Consider the following 17,209-nt stretch of genomic DNA (forward strand, 5'->3'; position numbering starts at 1 on the left):
GAACTCCGAGGCGCGCGGACAACAACAGCGAATGACTAAGCAGTGCTTCGCACGCTTCATTTGGTATAGCGCCTCGGACCTCGGCTCGGCGTTTGGCACGCAAAGGCGCTCATGACATAAGCCCCCAGCTGCGCTTATCAGATCAGATTGATAAAAATTCTTCCACCACAGACAACTTCTTGAGCCGCGGGACCCCTCCATCTCGCCCTGCGCATCGCCTCCACGCAACTTCTCCAGACTCTCGGTCGTAACTCCGACACACCGTCGCCATGGCTGATCGCAGCGAGACCCCGGAGTCCGACACTGGCTCGGGCTCCAGACACGACCCCGACCAGCCACCGGCGCGCAAGAGGCAGCGCGTGCGCCTGAGCTGCCTCGAGTGCCGCCGCCGCAAGCTGTCGTGCGATCGGGGCTTCCCCTGCGAGCGCTGCATCAAGAGCGGCACCCCGGACCGCTGCAGCTACGAGTCGCGCAACGGCGAGGTCGTCAACGCCTCGTCCGGCATCCCGCCGTCCTTTGCGCAGCTCGACTCGCGCCGCTTCGGCATCGCCGACGCCGTCGCCGGCTTCTCGTCGCGGGACACGGAGCTCGCCCGCCAGGACCACGATCGCATCCGCCGGCTGGAGCTGGAAATCGCCCAGCTCAAGAACCTGCTGACGAGGCCCGGCGCGGCGTCGCTCGACGGCAGCACCATCGTCGGCAGCACCAACTCGCCGTCGACGCAGAAGGATGAGGGCGCCGAGGCCGAGGCGCGGCCTCGTGCGGAAGAGCAGGAGATTATCCAGAAGAGCGGCATGGCGGGGGAGAATGGCGAGCTGCGCTTCTTCCGCGGCAAGGGCTTCCGGACTCGCTACTTTGGCCCTCACAACGCCAGCATGGCCTTTGTCGAGCTGACGGGCCTTTGTCCCTTTATGCGCGAGACGGCGGACGAGTGGCTGCGGCCGGTGATTCTCCACGATCGCAAGGACCGCAAGCGCCGCCAGGAGGAGCGGGAGACCGTCTTTGAGCAGTCCGATCCGGAGCTCGAGGCCCTTCTTCCCTCCAAGGAAGAGACGGATGCCCTGATATCCGTCTACCTCGACCAGTTCGAGCAGATTCACCGCATAGTACACGTGCCCACCTTCCGCAAGGAGTATGCTGAGTTCTGGGTTCCCGGGACCAAGCAGCGATATGCGGCCTTTACGGCCCTCGTCCTGTCGATGATGGCTGTGGCCAGCTGCGTGCACACCCACGACTCGCTCAAGTTCGTCGGCATGATGTCGACTGCGCGGCACAAGGCTGAGAAGTGGATCGTGGCCTGCGATGACTGGGCGGGGAGGCAGAGCCAGAAGCACCGGCGGCTCATTCACTACCAGATCGCGTGCCTGCTATACCTCGGCAAGCGCGTCAATACCATCAAGAAGAAGCGCTTCTGGACCAGCTCGGGCCAACTGATTCGCGACGGCATCGCCGTTGGGCTCCATCGTGAGCCAAGCCACATGGGTGGTAAGATCACCGTGTATAACCAAGAGATGCGGCGCAGGATATGGGCTACTGTCCAGGAGTTTGACATGCAGGCATCCTTTGACCACGGCTTGCCGACACTGGTGAGCCAGCTTCACTTTGACACTAACCCTCCGCGGAATCTCGACGACGAGGACTTTGATGAGAGCACCACGCAGTTGCCACCCTCCAAGCCGGCCAAGGAGTATACCTTTTCTTCGTTCCAGAACCTGGCGCGGCGGAGCTTGCCCCTGAGGCTAGAGCTCAGCCGTCTCCTTACTGGTCCCGTATCTGAGATAGATTATGACCAGGTCATACGCTATACAAACGATCTCACCCATGAGATCGATGCCCTGCCATCGTGGGACATGAACCCTGAAAGCAACTCCGATACCAAGAAGAACCCTCTCATTGCATATACGCTGCTGCACGTCCAGCTACGGCAGTACATCACCCCCTTACATCAGCCCTACCTCAAGCTGCGCAAGCAAAACTCCAAGTACCAATACTCTGAAATCATCTACTACAACGCCGCGCGGGACATGGTTCTCCTGCACGACAAGCTGTACGAGCAGGGCGTGCGAGCGCTCAACTTCTTGCGAGAAGACGCCCTCACGACGGCCATTAACCTGTGCAGCGTGACGATGCTGCAGCCGCGCGGCTCGACCAACATGATCATGATCAATTCACACCACACGGTGAAGCTCATCGAGAAGTGTATCGCCATGAAGGAGGACCGGCTGCTGCGCTGCGGAAACAACGAACCGTGGGGGTACTCCATCATGTGCGCCGCCCTGGGGCTTCTCGAGGCGCATCTGGGTACCAAGACGACCGAGGCGGCCAAGTCGACGTCGGCGGAGCGGTTCGTCAGTCTTCATTATAAGCTGCTTGCGAACCAGGAGCCGCCGCTGTCGTCGGTGCCGTTGCCGGGGACTCCTCTTCATCCCCCTCCCATTGGGCCGATTGCTGGGCCGGGGATTGGGCCTGTGCCGGGGCTGGAGATGCCTGACGGGACAAAGGTGAGACATCAATCTTTTTTTGCCCTTCTTTGACACTCCGTAGCTCTGGTGTTTACAGTGGAGTGGAATCATGCTGACATTCTATAACCAGTCCGTTACACCATTCTCCTTCCCAGCACTGTCGACGGTCCCGGCGGAACCATCATGGGGTGTCAATGACACGACGCAGCCCTTCAACCTCGACCCTAGCCTCGAGCTGCTCGGCCTCAATCTCAATGAAATCTGGGGAGAGTCATGGGAGCTGGGGCTGTAAAATGACCTCTTGCCCTTTTTCTCAGACGAAAAGTGCGAACTGTTTCTTGTAATATGCGAGCGTATGGGTTATGTGTTGCTGTGATGGGAAGAAGGGACGAGGAACAAGTTGATACTCTTGTTCTGTTCCCTTTCCCATTTGCTCGGACGTGTAAAAAAAAAAAAAAGCTGTCGGCAGTTTTGTGCTTGTATGCGCGAGTTGGGCGTTTTTATCTTCTGGTGTATAGTATAGAGATACCACGTATGCTTCATAATCTCCCTTTGATTGTTTGACGAGACTTGTGGGATGTCTGTCCGCCTCACTAAGTGTATTTTGCTTCAGGTAGTATAACGCAATGTTCATGTACAAGGACTCTGATGCGGATTAGATTCTGATAATGCACAGTGGGCTAAACCGTTGATTTACTTCCATTAACCTTGCATCTCATCTAGAGAGCATAGAATGAAATAGAATGCCGACGTGGTTGACTAAGAGCAGGAATGTAGATTGTCGAGGTGAGATGACGGACTTTCTATATTGTAGGTAGATCTAGGTATTACCAGACCAGATTAAACTCGCCATTACCTCACTTTACTGTTAGTTTGCTGTTCTCCGGCACCTCCGCGTCTTGCGCAACTGGATCTTTCGAGTACATGGAGAGCTGACAGAGAGAGTGTCCACCACCGTCGTAGCCGGTAGATGGCTCCTCGGATCTGAGCTGTTCAAGCGGTGGAGAGATGGGAAATGCCAATAGGCTCCTGGTACGTTGAGGAAGCGCAAGTTCACCAACCAGGCACTGGCCGGCTTGAACATTGAACTAGCTGCGTGCTACAGCCGGCGCCGGCAAGAGTGTTCTCGCGTGAGTTTTACTGCACACCTGCTTCTGTTACTGCATGATGAAACTTGGAGTTTTGCTACATGCCTCGATCATCGTCAATCATCTTGAGCAACATGCGCAAGAAGTATTCATCCAGTCCCGGCAAACACTCTAGTTGCTTACCTACATCTGTCCTGCAAGTCAAACTTGGACATTGTCAGAGCTTCTCGAGGAAGCGTCTTACGCCAAATCCAGCGGAGGAGCAATCTCCATCCCGAGATCTTGAACAAGTGTCGAGAGCGCCAAGAAAGAGCTCGTACAACAACCGGGAACTCTCTGGTCAAGCATCTCCAGGATTTCCCCAAACGACGCAAAAACACTGGTCACGTCTCGGGATCTTGTTCACCCGGGCATGCTTCAGAAAGGCTTCGAAACAGACAAGATTGAAGCCCATGATGGAGATTTGGACGAATACATTCAGAACTTCCTTGGAAGCTGCTCCAACCGTGAGTATTTGAAGGAGTATCGTGATCAGATTAAGTCGCAGGCCCCCCCCNAAAAAAAAAAAAAAAAAAAAAACAAAAAAAACAGGGAAAATGTACGAAGCGACCAGATGTTTCGATGGTTACGCGAGCCCCTATATATATTGTTCAGATGTTACCTATACTTCCACCGCATCAGAACAGAAAGGTATCCTAATCTCGACAAGCTAATCACCATTGCCTGCGCAGGGCATCTGTCTATATCGGAGATTCAGCAGCTCGTCAAGCCCAAAATTCCCGCAAGTCCAGCTTGCGCACTTGGAAGGGCCCTGGAGAATATCCGTTCTGGAAATACGCCGGACAGCATCTGCATACGCATCATCGTAGCGTCCAGACCTTACCTAGGGTACAAGAAGATGAAAAACGCGGACCTTGTGAAGGTGATCCGCGAGCTCATCACGAGTGAGACTAGCCGGACGCTTTAGAGCCGACTTCTTTTCTGGTTGAATGTTTATGACACCAATTCGACGGTCTTGGACGATGCAAACCAACAACATGATGCGAAAAAGCGACCGAGGACAGCCCCCCCTCCAGCCCCTTCACGTCGCAGTTTTCTTAGGGAGCTCGCAGCTGCGTCAGCTCGCTATGGAGAGGGATTACAAGAAGATGGCCCAACAGGTAATCGGAAGTCCGGTCGTTGGCCCTCTGGATGAGGGCCTTCTTCGAATCACCGGTCTTTTGATGCTGCACCTGTTTGCAGTCCTACAAGTGCTCCTATTTCAAGTGTCTCCTCGGCGGAAGGAACAAGAGTCACCAGTCTGTCGTGTACAGCCTCTAGATCCTCGTGTCAATGAACAGATCGACTTGGACAGGTCACTAGAGAGGCATAGGAAGTTCCTCCACTTGGCCTATACAGGCAACCAAGATAGCACTACTACTCATCCTTGAATGTTCAACCACCGAGCCAATCAATCTACGGGATGTGCCCGTAGAAGATGAGCCAACTCAAGGTAGCGTTCGTTATGTTGAGACGGAAGATTCAGCCTGGTAAGATTCAGATCCAAACGATTGCGAGAGTGCAGCGTCGACGGACCATTCGTTATTTGATGATGATGCTGACGTGGAAGGTCCTGATGATGGATACTGCTTAGAAAAAGCTCCCTATACTATTTACTATTAGACATAAATAGAAGCTTATACTAAGACTAGAAGAAGGTAGCAATAGCAGCAGAGAGTAGAATCTCTTATTTAGGCTATACTCATGATTATCACAGGTGGGCTATAAAAGGGGCAAATACAACAAGTTGATTATCCAGAGCGGGTTGTTCCCATGCTCTACAACCTCATTGCCTTGACCCCGTTACGGGATCGTTATGAGAGCACTTGACAAGCGCACGTCTCTCATGGCCAAAAGAGAAGCGTGGTCTAAACAGGTTCAACACCAAATCGACCAACCAGTAAAGGGCTTCCGTCGCCAGCCATGAATCGTGAAAACGCAAGCCAATCACACAGTCAGTAGCGTCTTGCCCAGCGCCGACACAATGGTTTGAGCGGTCGCTCGTGCCTTGGGATCCGGGTCGAGCATTCGAAACACCAGCTTTTCAACCTCGTCCTCCTGATTTAAACCTTCTCTAAGCAGCGCAATAGACTTCATCAACTCCTGGACCTGCGGTAGCGGGTCAAGCCTGTATAAGTTACGCAGAGGAACATCGAGCCGTAAGCTAGGCATGGAGGCCTTGCCAAGCACATAGAGCATTGTAACGCCGAGCGCCCACACATCTCCTGAATGGCCCCGGATACCGACCTCAAAGAACTCAGGAGGCAGGAACGCAGGCGTTCCGCCGTGTGGTCCGTAGGACGTGGCTGTTGCAGCCTGTCCAAAGTCCAGGAGCACAGCGCCCCGGGCAGGAGAATGTGCAATATTGTGCGGCTTGATATCATGATGCACGATGCCTCTTTCCTCCAAGTAAACAAGAGCGGACGATATGTCGTGGAGAATTACTCTCGCGCTTGACGAGTCCAGCTCTATAGCAGATCCGCGGTCAAGGGAAGGGGGCAGCTGCTCCATGAAAAGGGCCAAGAAACGGCCATCGAAGGCCTCGAGCGAAACGATGTGGTTCTGCCAGGTGTGAGGGAAGAACGCATGCGATTCAAGGCGTGACGGAGTAAAGGGCTCACATGATGGCATGTTCGCAAGAATGACACCTCCCGTTTCCAGGCTGCCACAAGGGTAGTCAGATGAGCGGCTGCTCTTCTGTTGAACTGGTCGACAGATTTGGAGTCATAGTCGGCCACCTTGACAGCCAAAGCCCCGACCACTTTGGAATGCCGGCACGCAAAGACGCTCGCGGACGCTGTCGAAGCAATGTGCTTGATGCGCTGCAACTCATAATCTGCTACGTCGCCCGGCACAGGCCGAATACGCGCGGACTGCCCGTCTTCAAGATCCTTGATGAGGACTGTCGTATCCTGATATTTACGAGCCAGACTGCTTCCGCTGAGTTTCTGTCGTTTGGTAGATTCGCCATTGACTGAAGCACGGAATTTTCTCGGTAAGATCAACCACTGAACGAGGCTGTATTCCTCATCTTCGTGCGGCTTCTCGCCACGCGTCAGGATCCTCCAGATGCCAGGGATCAAGACATGGCACTGCATGCTGTCAATTGAGTTCCGAGCGCAAGAGCACACCGCTTCCAGGTGCTCCAAGTGGAATTTCGCACCACCGCGATTAGACAAGACACAGTTGTCGCTGGCTGGCTGGAAAGTTAGTTGGAGAGAGAGAGAAAATGGGATAAAGCGGCCAACGGCTTCTTCAACAGGACGGTTGTGATATGACAGGTTGATTACGAAGTCGGCATGTTCTGCGCCTTGAACAACGCTGATCAGATCCCATCCACTGGCAGTCCTCGGGTGGCGTACGACATGTTTGCTCAGACCTTCGTCGTTAGCAATGAAACGGCGGTTGTACGCGATGATGAGCCGAGCACTCGGCACAGTCATGGAGACACTGATGATTTCCTTGCTGAGTCCTGACTGCTGGTCGTCGTCCCGCTTCGGTGTCTTAGTGCTTTGTGATTCAGTTCGCACTTCAGGCGAAGAGGAAGTAGCAGCAACTTCCTCGATCGAAGCGGCATGTGAAGCAGGACCCGCACGACGAGGTTGGTTACCCTCTTGACGAGCTTCCATGGCCTGCGTACCAGTGACGTGCGTAAGAGCACTGGATCCCTGAGTTGTTATAGTGAGCGGAGGTGGAGGAGTGGGTGCATCAGCTTCAACGACCTGTCTATCAGGGAGGTTCGCCGCAAAGGAAGTCGAAACAGGGTCTTCCTGAGCTGTATCGTGGGCCTGGGCGGCGGCGTGTCTACCAGAGTGGTGCGTCGAAGATGAAGCCGTGGATTCAGGGGCTGCTCCTGAAACATCAGTGTTGCGCTTTGACCCTGTGAGACCTTGAGTCGTCTCTTCATGCCCAATAGCTCGTCGTTCAGTCATGTGTGTTGCGTGTGAAGCAGTATGTTCTTGGGTTGTCTCTTCATCCTCGATGGTCTCTCTATCGGAAACGTGCCGTAAAGCAGTGGCTTCCTGAGTTGTCTCGTCATCTCCGAGAACTTGTCGATCAGCAGTTTGTATGATTGTTGAAGCAGTAAATTCTTGAGTTGTCCCTTCAACTGAGAAAGCTTGTCTATCAGGAATGTCTGTCGAGGCCGGAGCAGGGAAGTCTTGGGCTGCTTCTTGATCTCCTATAACTCGCCCATCAGGAACGCGTATTATAGTTGAAGCAGTCAATCCTTGAGTGGACTCGTCATCTCCGATGGGTTGTCGATCTGGAATGTCCGTCGAGGCTGAAGCAGGGAAATCATGTATTGCGTCTTGGAGCTGAGGGCCGTGTGGTGGAACTGTGAATTCTTGAGTCGACTCTCCACTTTCAATGGCTTGTGGATCAAGATCGTGCATTAAGGGAGCAATCCCCTGGGCTGTGGCTTGAGCCTGAGCGGCTTGTCCATCAGGAATATGTGCGATAGAATTGATAGAATTGAATCTCTGAGTCGTGTCTTCGTCTTCAACGGTTTGCTGGTTTGGAAAATGCACGCAAGGACCGAGATCTACAGTGGGTCCATGGGCTTCGGCGAGTTGTTGCTCAAGTACACGCGTGAAACTGTTGGATTCATGGGTTGATTCAGTCGCTCCAGACACCATTGCGGACGGCGGTTCGAGACAGCACATGTAATAGGCAGTAGGGCTGTGCAGTAATACCTAGGATGCTGGTTGTTTGTCTGTTCAACATTACGTGGAGAAGGGAAGTCGAGAGAGTACGAGTATTTATCAATCACGTTGAGTACTACGAAGTGCAGCTGAGCTGCAGGAGATGTGGTCTCCTGACCAACCGGGAGTCAACACGTCTTACAGCCTGCCGCGGGTTTTCCGCGTAGGGGTATGTATGGAGCAGTGAGTGTGGCATGCATGGGTCAATTCGTCACCGGGGTGCCGTTCATTGATACAATATTGTGTGAGCCACGCCGCTGCACCCAGCCCTGCTAGGATAACGACCACGCTCACAGAAACTGTTCGGAGGCTGAGGGCCCAGCTGTTGCTTCCTCAGGACTACGCCGCTGCACCCGGCCCTGCCAGGATAACGACCATGTCTTTCGAAGGTAGTCAACAGCCATGAGCTTCCTGAAAACTACGCCGCTGCACCCAGCCCTGCCAGGATAACGACCATGTTCTCAGAGAGACTCGAGAGCCATGTGCCTCTTGTGAACTACGCCGCTGCACCCAGCCCTGCTAGGATAACGACCATGTTCTCAGAGACACATACTACCGAACAGCTGCTCATCAGATACGGATAGAAGCCTTGCCGGTATGATCCAGTTCCCAAAAGGTAGAGGGCCTGACTCTGTTCAAAGACCGAGTTTTGATGGTCCCAGGCGCGCGGTTGGCGTTGCTCCGTTTTCGACGGCCGCGTCTGGAATCCTGCTTACTGCTGATCCTCGGTTTGTCTGAATCTGCCTCTGTTGGTTGCTGGGAAGAAGATTCGAGCCTTTGACGTTTGTGGCTATGCCCATCATTATCATTACCATCATCATGAAGGTTACCGTCATCATTATCATGTTCATCGTCACATATTGGTCTCTTCTTCGGCATGCTCTTGTCGATTTTGGGCCCATGCGAATTTGCATCTGCATGTTGCTGGGAGGATGAGTCGAGTTTTTGACGTTTGTGTCCCTGTTGCTCATTACCATCGTCGCATATAGGCCTTTTGTTGATCCTGGATGCACTGGGTTGCGGCTCTTGGTGTTTTTGGGAAGAAGGGTTGAGCTTTCGACGTTTGTGCCCCCGCCCACCATCATCACCACATATGGGCCTTTTCTTCGAAATGCTTTCATCATGCTGACAGGAAGAGTTGGTATTTGATGTTGCAGTAGAATCGTCCAGTTTTTGACGTTTATATGCTCGGTCATTGTCAGTGCTGGGAGGGCGTGATCCGCCTATAACGCTTCCGTTGTCCGCCGAAGGTGGAATAGAAGCTTGGTTGGGTTCAGGAACGTTGATAATATCGTCGCTCAATCGTAGTCTCTTCCTAAGCGAAACATTAGCATTCCAGGTCTCCTGCCCCCCCCCCCCCCCCCCCCCGGGGGAAAAAAAAAAAGAAAAAACAGTTCCTTACCGCGTCCGCTGTAGACGTTGAGTTTCCTTTGATCTGTCATCTTCTGAATTAGACGCTGCTCTTGAAGGCGCAGGGTTCTGCTGCATCAAAGATACATCGCCGTCAGCACATACAGCTGCATCAGGAGCCTTTGACGCAGGCTCAGAGGCTGGGAAGAATGTGACATAGCCATGATAAGTCACATTCTCGCTCTGATCACGGCGTAGTGCCATTTCTTCTTCCCAGTCGAGATCCTCCAACCCAGGGAAGACTTCCCCTTGGTCAGTGTACTCCGCGCCAATGCGCGCATTCTCGCCGCTCGGAACATTATCGATTTGTGTTTCGCGGACCTCATCTGCTTCCCACCCAAAAGCAACGCCCTTCAATAGCCTCACGAAGTGTATCAAAGAGCCTGTTTGAGACGCCTTGCGCGTTTTTCTCCAAGCATCATCGCATGGAAAGTCGTCGTGATGCCAGGAGGCATGTCTCGTGGTTGCAGACATCAAGTCCAACAGCTCTTCCCAGTCCTTTGCATTTCTTTCCCTGAAGATTCTGTGAAAATCTTCTCTGTCTTTGGCGACTTTTGCAATTTCTAATGCGCGTTCGAAATATTCCTCGTCTGGAAGAACGGGAATTTTTACAGTGTTGAAACGCTCCCAGGCCGTACCCCAAAGAAGCTCTGGGTCGCGCAAGTCCGGCTCAACCTGGTCATACCATATGCGAAGCGTTCTGCGCTTGTAGTCTGGCGGTGCGTTTTCGAAAGGAGGCATGATTGTTGCGCGTGTCGGTCGGTTCGTCCGCGTTTGCAATGGAGGAGGAGGAGGAGGTCGTCGTGGTCGTGGTCGTGGTCGCGGTCGTATTCGCGTTTGCAGTCGACAGAGAGGTGTGTGATGCGGCATCAATGAGTGGAAAGACCGAGGTGGGCTTCTGTCAGCTCGCAGCCAGCCAGAGCTGTACTCCGTACCTAGTACTGCGGTACGATTGAAGTATGTCACCATTCACACGTGACTGCACTTGACGGCAGAACTCCGTCTTGACAGGGGTTTAAGTGGACGTTTTGCGATACTGTAGTTTTTGCACGATTGTATGTTCCTTCTAGACTCTGTAGACAGTCTGCTTTTGCCGTCAATAACAACATTGAAGGTAGCTCGCGTTTAAGCTTCAATTTTAGTGCAAGTACCTAAGAACCGCCGATGAATACTAAGAATAACCCGGCCTTATAAGGTAAGCGAGTCGGTTTCACGGCCTCTCGACTACGAGTAATTATACGCTCAGTGGCGTCGAGCTGTCAGCAACCTCACGTAAAACTGACCTTACCTTCCTTAACCACATGAAGAATCGGAGATGCCGCACTGACCTGGCGCTGAGTTCTCCCTCTTCGCTCTTCATAAACATCGCTCACGTGTTGGACTCTCCAACTCAGGTTCCACCATCAATATGGCTCCATTACGGAAGCCGTCACCACTCTCAGTCCAGCATACTATATTTCCATCTTCACTCGGCAGTCGTAGTAATCGCGCTGGAGGCAAGCAACCCTAGGTACTACTATACGGTATCCAAAGTACATGTATGTGAGGCAGTACCTACTTACCTTAACTTCAATAAGGCTATTAGTAGTTGATATCGTCACAAGCCACCCTAACCCATTCTCATCCCCTCGTCACATCGCTTAAATCACAACTTGAAGTTCTCTCGCCAACATCAATCAGACACCGCCGATGGATGGGATTTTCTAGCTCAATAGGCGGCATGAGTTTGAGCATTCAACGCCCCCTTCGGAACACAGCAAACCTGAGCCCTCGCGTCGCTCCCTAGCTTCAAGCTTTCAATAAGCATCTCCTCCTTGACACCCCTAATAATCAACCCATCAGACAGCTCTGTGGATGCTCTGCTGTTGGGGGATATGCCCAGTAGCTTCAAGCCGTGGTAATGCCTCAGCCTCGACAAATCCACAATTCGAGACACGGCCATGTATATAAACCTGGCCTTTCCGCACATTCAATTGCCGCTATAGGTATTCATCTCCATTCGCAACCATCGCATACGTCCACATCTTAAAGCCCCCGACTCAAATCCGACCTCGTGTCATTATCGAAGCTGACACCTGTGATAAGGGGGAACAGAGCTATCACTTTTTTCATAGCTAATTATCCCTACCTCATCTGACTATATAAATCCTCATTTTTCTTGATAATCTAAGGCATTTAGACTATGTACTTGAAGCATTTAGGACATTAGAACATATAGAGCACCAGGAACAGACTATGTATTTGAAGCATTTAGGACATTAGAACATATAGAGCACCAGGAACATCTGGATTCTTATATCAATTGCCATACCAGGACTCTCTGTCTACTGCGCCATGTCCTCATTGTCGCTCGGCAAGGCTCCCATCAAGTTCACCTGGGAGGGCTTTCCCAGAGATATCCGCCTTCTCATCCTCAACTTCCTGATGGAAGACGACGACGACGACTGCAGACTGGATTGCTTGGCCGCAGTGTCTCGGGAGTGGCAAGCAGAGGTCGAGCGATACAAATTCGCTCGACTCAGGCTGACAACATCGTGTATCGTTGGATTTGGTTCCATGGCTCCTCGATGGCCTCTGCCAGTGGCATACTCCTTGCCCAGGTCTTGTCGTTCAATGATATGACACCTCTTTCGTCAGCAGCTCTCATATGATGCGCCATGTATGTATGCCGGCGAGTGCGGGAAACTGCCAAGGAACCGCGGCGAACGCCCTCCTTCTGCTGATGTACATATTCAGCCGCACTCCTTCGGCCAGCCCAACAATGGCTTGACCGTGCACGTTCACTTAATTGAAGACATGTTTGGTTATCATCAGGCTGAGGTGGGAACGTTTGACCAACAAACACCTCAGCCAGCGAAGACAGGTACGAGGTCACAGGTATAGTACCTACAGTACCAAGCACGGACACCCCATGCCCTGGAGGTAAAAGTCCCGAGTCGCCAGTGAGGGGCGCAGAGCGCGTCCAGGGACCTTGCAGCAGCGGGGAGGCCGGCGCTGATTGGCTGCGGGCGCATCTGTGACAGGGCCGCCCGCCGGACAAAGTACCTTGTACACGCTACCTGTCAGCTGTATCGATGGCCAGCCTTTGGCGCCTCTCTCAATCAGCTCGGCCTCAACACCATGACGTTGCCACCCCAACAGCAATCCGCAATCACCAGCTCATCTCGTCTTCTCGCCCCCAGACCTCGGCCCAGCTGTGCGGCGCTCTCCCGGCAAGGCTAGACGCAGCAGCGGGCTGGAGATGTCGGCTCGGCCTTGTCCTGGCCGCCGCCTTGCACCCGCCTCGCGCTGAGAGACCGAGGCACCTTCACCACCATGGCCGACGGCTTCAGCAACATCCGAGTCTTTGTCCACTGGCGCGACCAGACCGTCTTCGCGGGCGAGGCGGTCCAATGCACCGTCACCTTTCGAAACATTGCCCCCGAGGCGAACCAGCAGCAGCAGCCATTCTCCCCTCACCCGCACGGCCACTCCAACTCTCATCCCCAGACCCAGACCCAGACCCAGACCCAGTCGGAGAGGCAGCGGCTTGCCTCGCCCATTCAGACCCGCGGCAAGGCGGCAGCTTCGGCCAGAGGCCATCGACGAGCCGCGCTGTCGCTGAGCGTGCCCTCGCCGAGCGCGAGAAGCCGGCAGGGCTCGATCCAATGGCCCCAGCCCGCTGCTTCCGGCGACTCCCGCGGCCATGCGCACAAGCGATCCATATCCATTGTGTCCATGGGGTCGACCACCAGCACTATAGACGAGCATTCGCAGTCGCCGCGCTATGACAACTCTCCACGGCCGCAGCGGCACTCGCATAACCGCGCCAGCAGTCTGCAGATTGCGTCTCGCGGGCCGCCCACGGTTCCATCGACTCCCCAGTCAGGTATGGCACTCTGCTCAACCAAGCCCTTGAGTTATTCGCTTTCATGGGCATCAATTGGCTGACTGACTTCTCTCCAGGCTCATTCTCACAAAGGCCATCCTCCTCCCCCTTCAATGCCTCGTATCCCCCCGATCGATTTGGCCGCATACCCGTTCCAAGAAGCCCTCAGTCGTCAACCCTATCCGTTCAGCGCAGGTCCTCCAAGGCGTTGCCCAGCCCCATGCCCGACTTTCGATTCCCGGCTGCGCCTGCACCCGACTCGGAAACGGCTCCGAGCCCTCGAAAGGCTTCCGGTAATAGCATGCTGAGCCCGAGAACAGGTCCGGTTGACGGCAACATCCCTATGCGATCAAAGGAACAGCTCCCGCCTGTACCCGACAGACCGATCCTTACCGCCCGCATACTCTCCAGCACGAGCATGGCTGGGGGAACACCCCGAAGCAGTGGTGAATTCTACTCCATCAGCAACAATTCGTCCGAGACGTTGGCCTCGGAGTACGTAGCGCCGCCTCTGACGAGAGGTTCCGGGAGACCATCGTATCCGCGCCGTGGCTCAGCCTTTTCTCTGCATCAGTCAAGGACTGAGTCGCTCATGATGGGCTTTGCCCAAATTCAAGGCTCCTTCTCGCTAGACGGGTCTCTCATCAGCCTTGCGCCCTTTGAGCAAGTCAAGAAAAAGGCCGTTGTTGGCGGGCGAGGCGGTGGAGTGGTTGGGCTCGAGTCGGGACGCCGAGAGAATGGCCTTTTGCGTGGCTTTGGCTGGGGAAGCATCAGCAACTCTCTTGGCGATTTCCTCGGTGGCGGAGAGTTGAGCACCATCAAGGAGATGCGTGGGGTTGCCAACTCAAAGGCCGTCCCCTTGCTCAGCACGCCGCAGTCGATCCTCTTCGTCGACCTGCAGCTGGCCCCTGGCGAGAGCCGTTCGTTCGAGTACACTTTCAAACTTCCAAAAGGCCTGCCTCCTACGCATAAAGGAAAGGCGATCAAGATATCATACAGCCTAGTGATTGGCACTCAGAGACCAGGAGGTGCGAGAGAGCAGCATGTCCGCACGGTCGAGGTGCCATTCCGTGTCCTGGGGAGCGTCAATAGCCACGGCGAGATCCTCGGACACGATCTCATGAACCCTTACATACTCCTGCGCGACGAGGCTCTGGTCAAGATGGTGGGGAAGCAGCAGAAGAGCCACAGAGAGCGCGAGAGTCCAGGGGGCTCTGCCGCCATGAGCGACTTTTTATCATACGTCGACAGCTTAACGAACCGGCCCAGCGACAAGGCAGGAGGGTCACTTCTGTCCCCAACAGCGACCCCGGATCTACGGCGACTTTCGTCGTCCAGCTTTGAGGAGACGTCGGCCAAAGAGGCGATTCGACTCGCGATTATGAAGAGCAACCAGACGGGCCAAGGACAGCAGAGCGCCAGTCGCTTCGAGATTGCGCGCAACGGGCAGAGGGTCGGCGTGGTGATGCTGACCCGGCCTGCCTATCGCTTGGGAGAGGTTGTGACCATGGTCATCGACTTTGCCGATGCCGACATTCCGTGCTATGCAGTCCATGCGACGTTGGAATCATCCGAGAGGATAGACCCATCGCTGGCTCTGCGATCTGACTCGAGTATACACAGAGTAACCCGAAAGGTGTATGTTGCATCTTCCGAGTCCACGCTCTTCACACGGCGGGTGGTGTTTACGCCTACGATACCCATCTCCGCCACGCCCGAATTCGTCACCAGCGCCATCAGCTTCGAATGGAAGATACGCGTCGAGTTCGTCGTGCCGTCACAGGGCCACGATGCGTCCAAGGGGCAGCAAACGCCGTATCCGCTGCTGGAGCAGATTTCGAGGGACGACAAGGGCGGCCTGGTCCTCGTGGCTGTCGAGAACCTGTCGTGCGAGAGCTTCGACGTGCCCGTGCCTCTGCGCGTGTACGGAGCGGTCGGGACCGGGCTGGAGCGCCTGGAGAGGGACGAGGCGTCTGAGGAGGGGCTTGTTGTGTAGAGTAGAGTCACATGTTTGGTGTGCCGTAGAGGATCTTGGCTTATTTGATGTTGAGAGGGGGCCAGTTTTGCGAGCTTTGTAGTTGAGACTCTTTGAAGAAATGTAACATCACGGTTAAACGAAGTGATTACGCCTATTCAGCAAGCCTCTTTGTAATGTTCGATTTGATGAAGGACAACCAATCCAGATAATCATTGTACTCACTGGCTACAAAAAAAGTCTATATATCAAAGAACAATGACCGCTACGAAACAATCACAATTGCCTGAATCAAAGAACAAAAATCACCCCAAGAGAACAAACAAATCGCTCGAATCTTTTGACGTTCCCAAGGAATCAAAAAAAGGGAGGGAAGGCAAACTGGCCAAAAAAAAAAAAAATGACAGAACAAGTCGAGACAGGGCCGCGTGCAACGGAACTCGAACGGGACGTCTCACCGTTTCCTTGGAGGCCGGCCAGCCACTTTCTCGTTGCGAATCATGCCGCTCGACTGTTCTGCCCAGCTAGCTATTGGGAAATGGGAAGGAAATTTCTGGTTTATCAAGGGGAAGGAAGCCTGTGTGGTCTGGGTGGGTGGGTTCCGTCCGGTATGAGGAGGGGAAGGAGCGTGCGTGATGGTGTGTGGTTCCTTGGATTGAGGGAAGGAGCGCTCCTGAAGGAGGTCTGTCTGGCCCAGTCACTTTCGGCTTCCCATTTTGCCCCTTTCTTTTGGCTGCAGTGGAAATTTGCAGTGAAGAAGAACTTGAGGTATCAGTTACAGTCAGACGATGGATGATTAATCTCCCTGGCAGAGAGCTCATCCTCTCTCCAGATCCCAAGAAAGAAAAAGAAAAAAAAAAAAAAAAAAAAACTGGTGGAATAATCGAGGGTTCCGCCATTGACAATGCTCGAACACGAGCGTCTTCCGCGTCTCGCGGGCGCCGGCCGGCATATAGGTAGTACCTCGTCAGGTGTCACCAACTCGACCATTCCACCAGCTATTGGGAAACAGGCAGGAGATTCCCGTCCTATAAGGGATAGAGGGGGCATGTGGCCAGTCCTGGTCTGGGCTCCAGTGAATGGGCAGGAGCGAAGCCGTTCATCTGGAAGGAAACCTGTGGATTTGCCATTTCTGAATGCAGCTGTTGTAGCTGGAAAGAGCGTTAGTACTTGTGTCGAAGAGAATCGACTTCTCGGTGTAATGGCAGACAGAGGGCCATGCTGTGCACCCCAAAATGATGCAGAGGCAAAAAAAAAGAAAAAGGAAAAGCGGAATCAGCCAAGGGTCGAATCGTCGCCTTCCTCGGCGGGCCCTGCCTCCAACGAGTCTCGGTTCCGCTTGACTGTTCCGCGGTGAATAGGAGAATAATCTGGCTTATATAGGGCACTGCCTGGGTCGAGCGGTTTCGGTGCGGGATGAAGGAGTGTGAGGTTCTCGCGGTCTCGGTCGAAAAGGCATATCGAAAGGAATCTAGGGACGATCAATAATATCTGGCAGACGGAGAGCAATAATCCAAACAATTGCAAAGAAATGCAAAGCAGTAAAGAAAGACAAGAAAAAGGGCGGAACTGCCGCCTTCAACAACCTCTGCCTCCAGTAACATCCGGCACCGTTCGACTGTCCCGCGATGCACAGCAAGCCCTTTGCATCGAGGGAGAGGGCG

At 53.9% G+C, this 17,209-nt stretch overlaps 5 protein-coding genes across 5 annotated transcripts; 3 read left to right on the forward strand and 2 right to left on the reverse strand.

Annotated features, from left to right (window-relative positions):
- Nucleotides 1-269: 269 nt before the first annotated feature.
- Nucleotides 270-2,754, forward strand: CCMA1212_001974 (uncharacterized protein; the record flags this gene model as incomplete). Its single annotated transcript, XM_073699379.1, has 2 exons — nt 270-2,501; nt 2,560-2,754. 2 exons carry the CDS (start codon nt 270-272, stop codon nt 2,752-2,754), a joined length of 2,427 nt encoding a protein of 808 aa, XP_073562438.1.
- A 2,782-nt stretch (nt 2,755-5,536) lies between these two features.
- Nucleotides 5,537-8,226, reverse strand: CCMA1212_001975 (Serine/threonine-protein kinase ppk34; the record flags this gene model as incomplete). The annotated part of the gene is made up of 2 exons (XM_073699380.1): nt 5,537-6,251; nt 6,296-8,226. The coding sequence occupies 2 exons, from the start codon at nt 8,224-8,226 to the stop codon at nt 5,537-5,539; spliced, it is 2,646 nt and encodes an 881-aa protein (XP_073562437.1).
- A 636-nt stretch (nt 8,227-8,862) lies between these two features.
- CCMA1212_001976 (uncharacterized protein) lies at nt 8,863-10,443 on the reverse strand (the record flags this gene model as incomplete). The annotated part of the gene is made up of 2 exons (XM_073699381.1): nt 8,863-9,607; nt 9,695-10,443. The coding sequence occupies 2 exons, from the start codon at nt 10,441-10,443 to the stop codon at nt 8,863-8,865; spliced, it is 1,494 nt and encodes a 497-aa protein (XP_073562436.1).
- A 1,593-nt stretch (nt 10,444-12,036) lies between these two features.
- Nucleotides 12,037-12,324, forward strand: CCMA1212_001977 (uncharacterized protein; the record flags this gene model as incomplete). The annotated part of the gene is made up of 1 exon (XM_073699382.1): nt 12,037-12,324. One exon carries the CDS (start codon nt 12,037-12,039, stop codon nt 12,322-12,324), a length of 288 nt encoding a protein of 95 aa, XP_073562435.1.
- A 693-nt stretch (nt 12,325-13,017) lies between these two features.
- Nucleotides 13,018-15,566, forward strand: CCMA1212_001978 (RAB6A-GEF complex partner protein 2; the record flags this gene model as incomplete). Its single annotated transcript, XM_073699383.1, has 2 exons — nt 13,018-13,570; nt 13,648-15,566. 2 exons carry the CDS (start codon nt 13,018-13,020, stop codon nt 15,564-15,566), a joined length of 2,472 nt encoding a protein of 823 aa, XP_073562440.1.
- Between the last annotated feature and the right edge of the window lie 1,643 nt (nt 15,567-17,209).

The sequence above is a fragment of the Trichoderma ghanense genome, assembly GCF_004382785.1.
Source record: "Trichoderma ghanense strain CCMA-1212 chromosome Unknown scaffold_1, whole genome shotgun sequence".
In the NCBI taxonomy this organism is placed as follows: domain Eukaryota; kingdom Fungi; phylum Ascomycota; class Sordariomycetes; order Hypocreales; family Hypocreaceae; genus Trichoderma; species Trichoderma ghanense.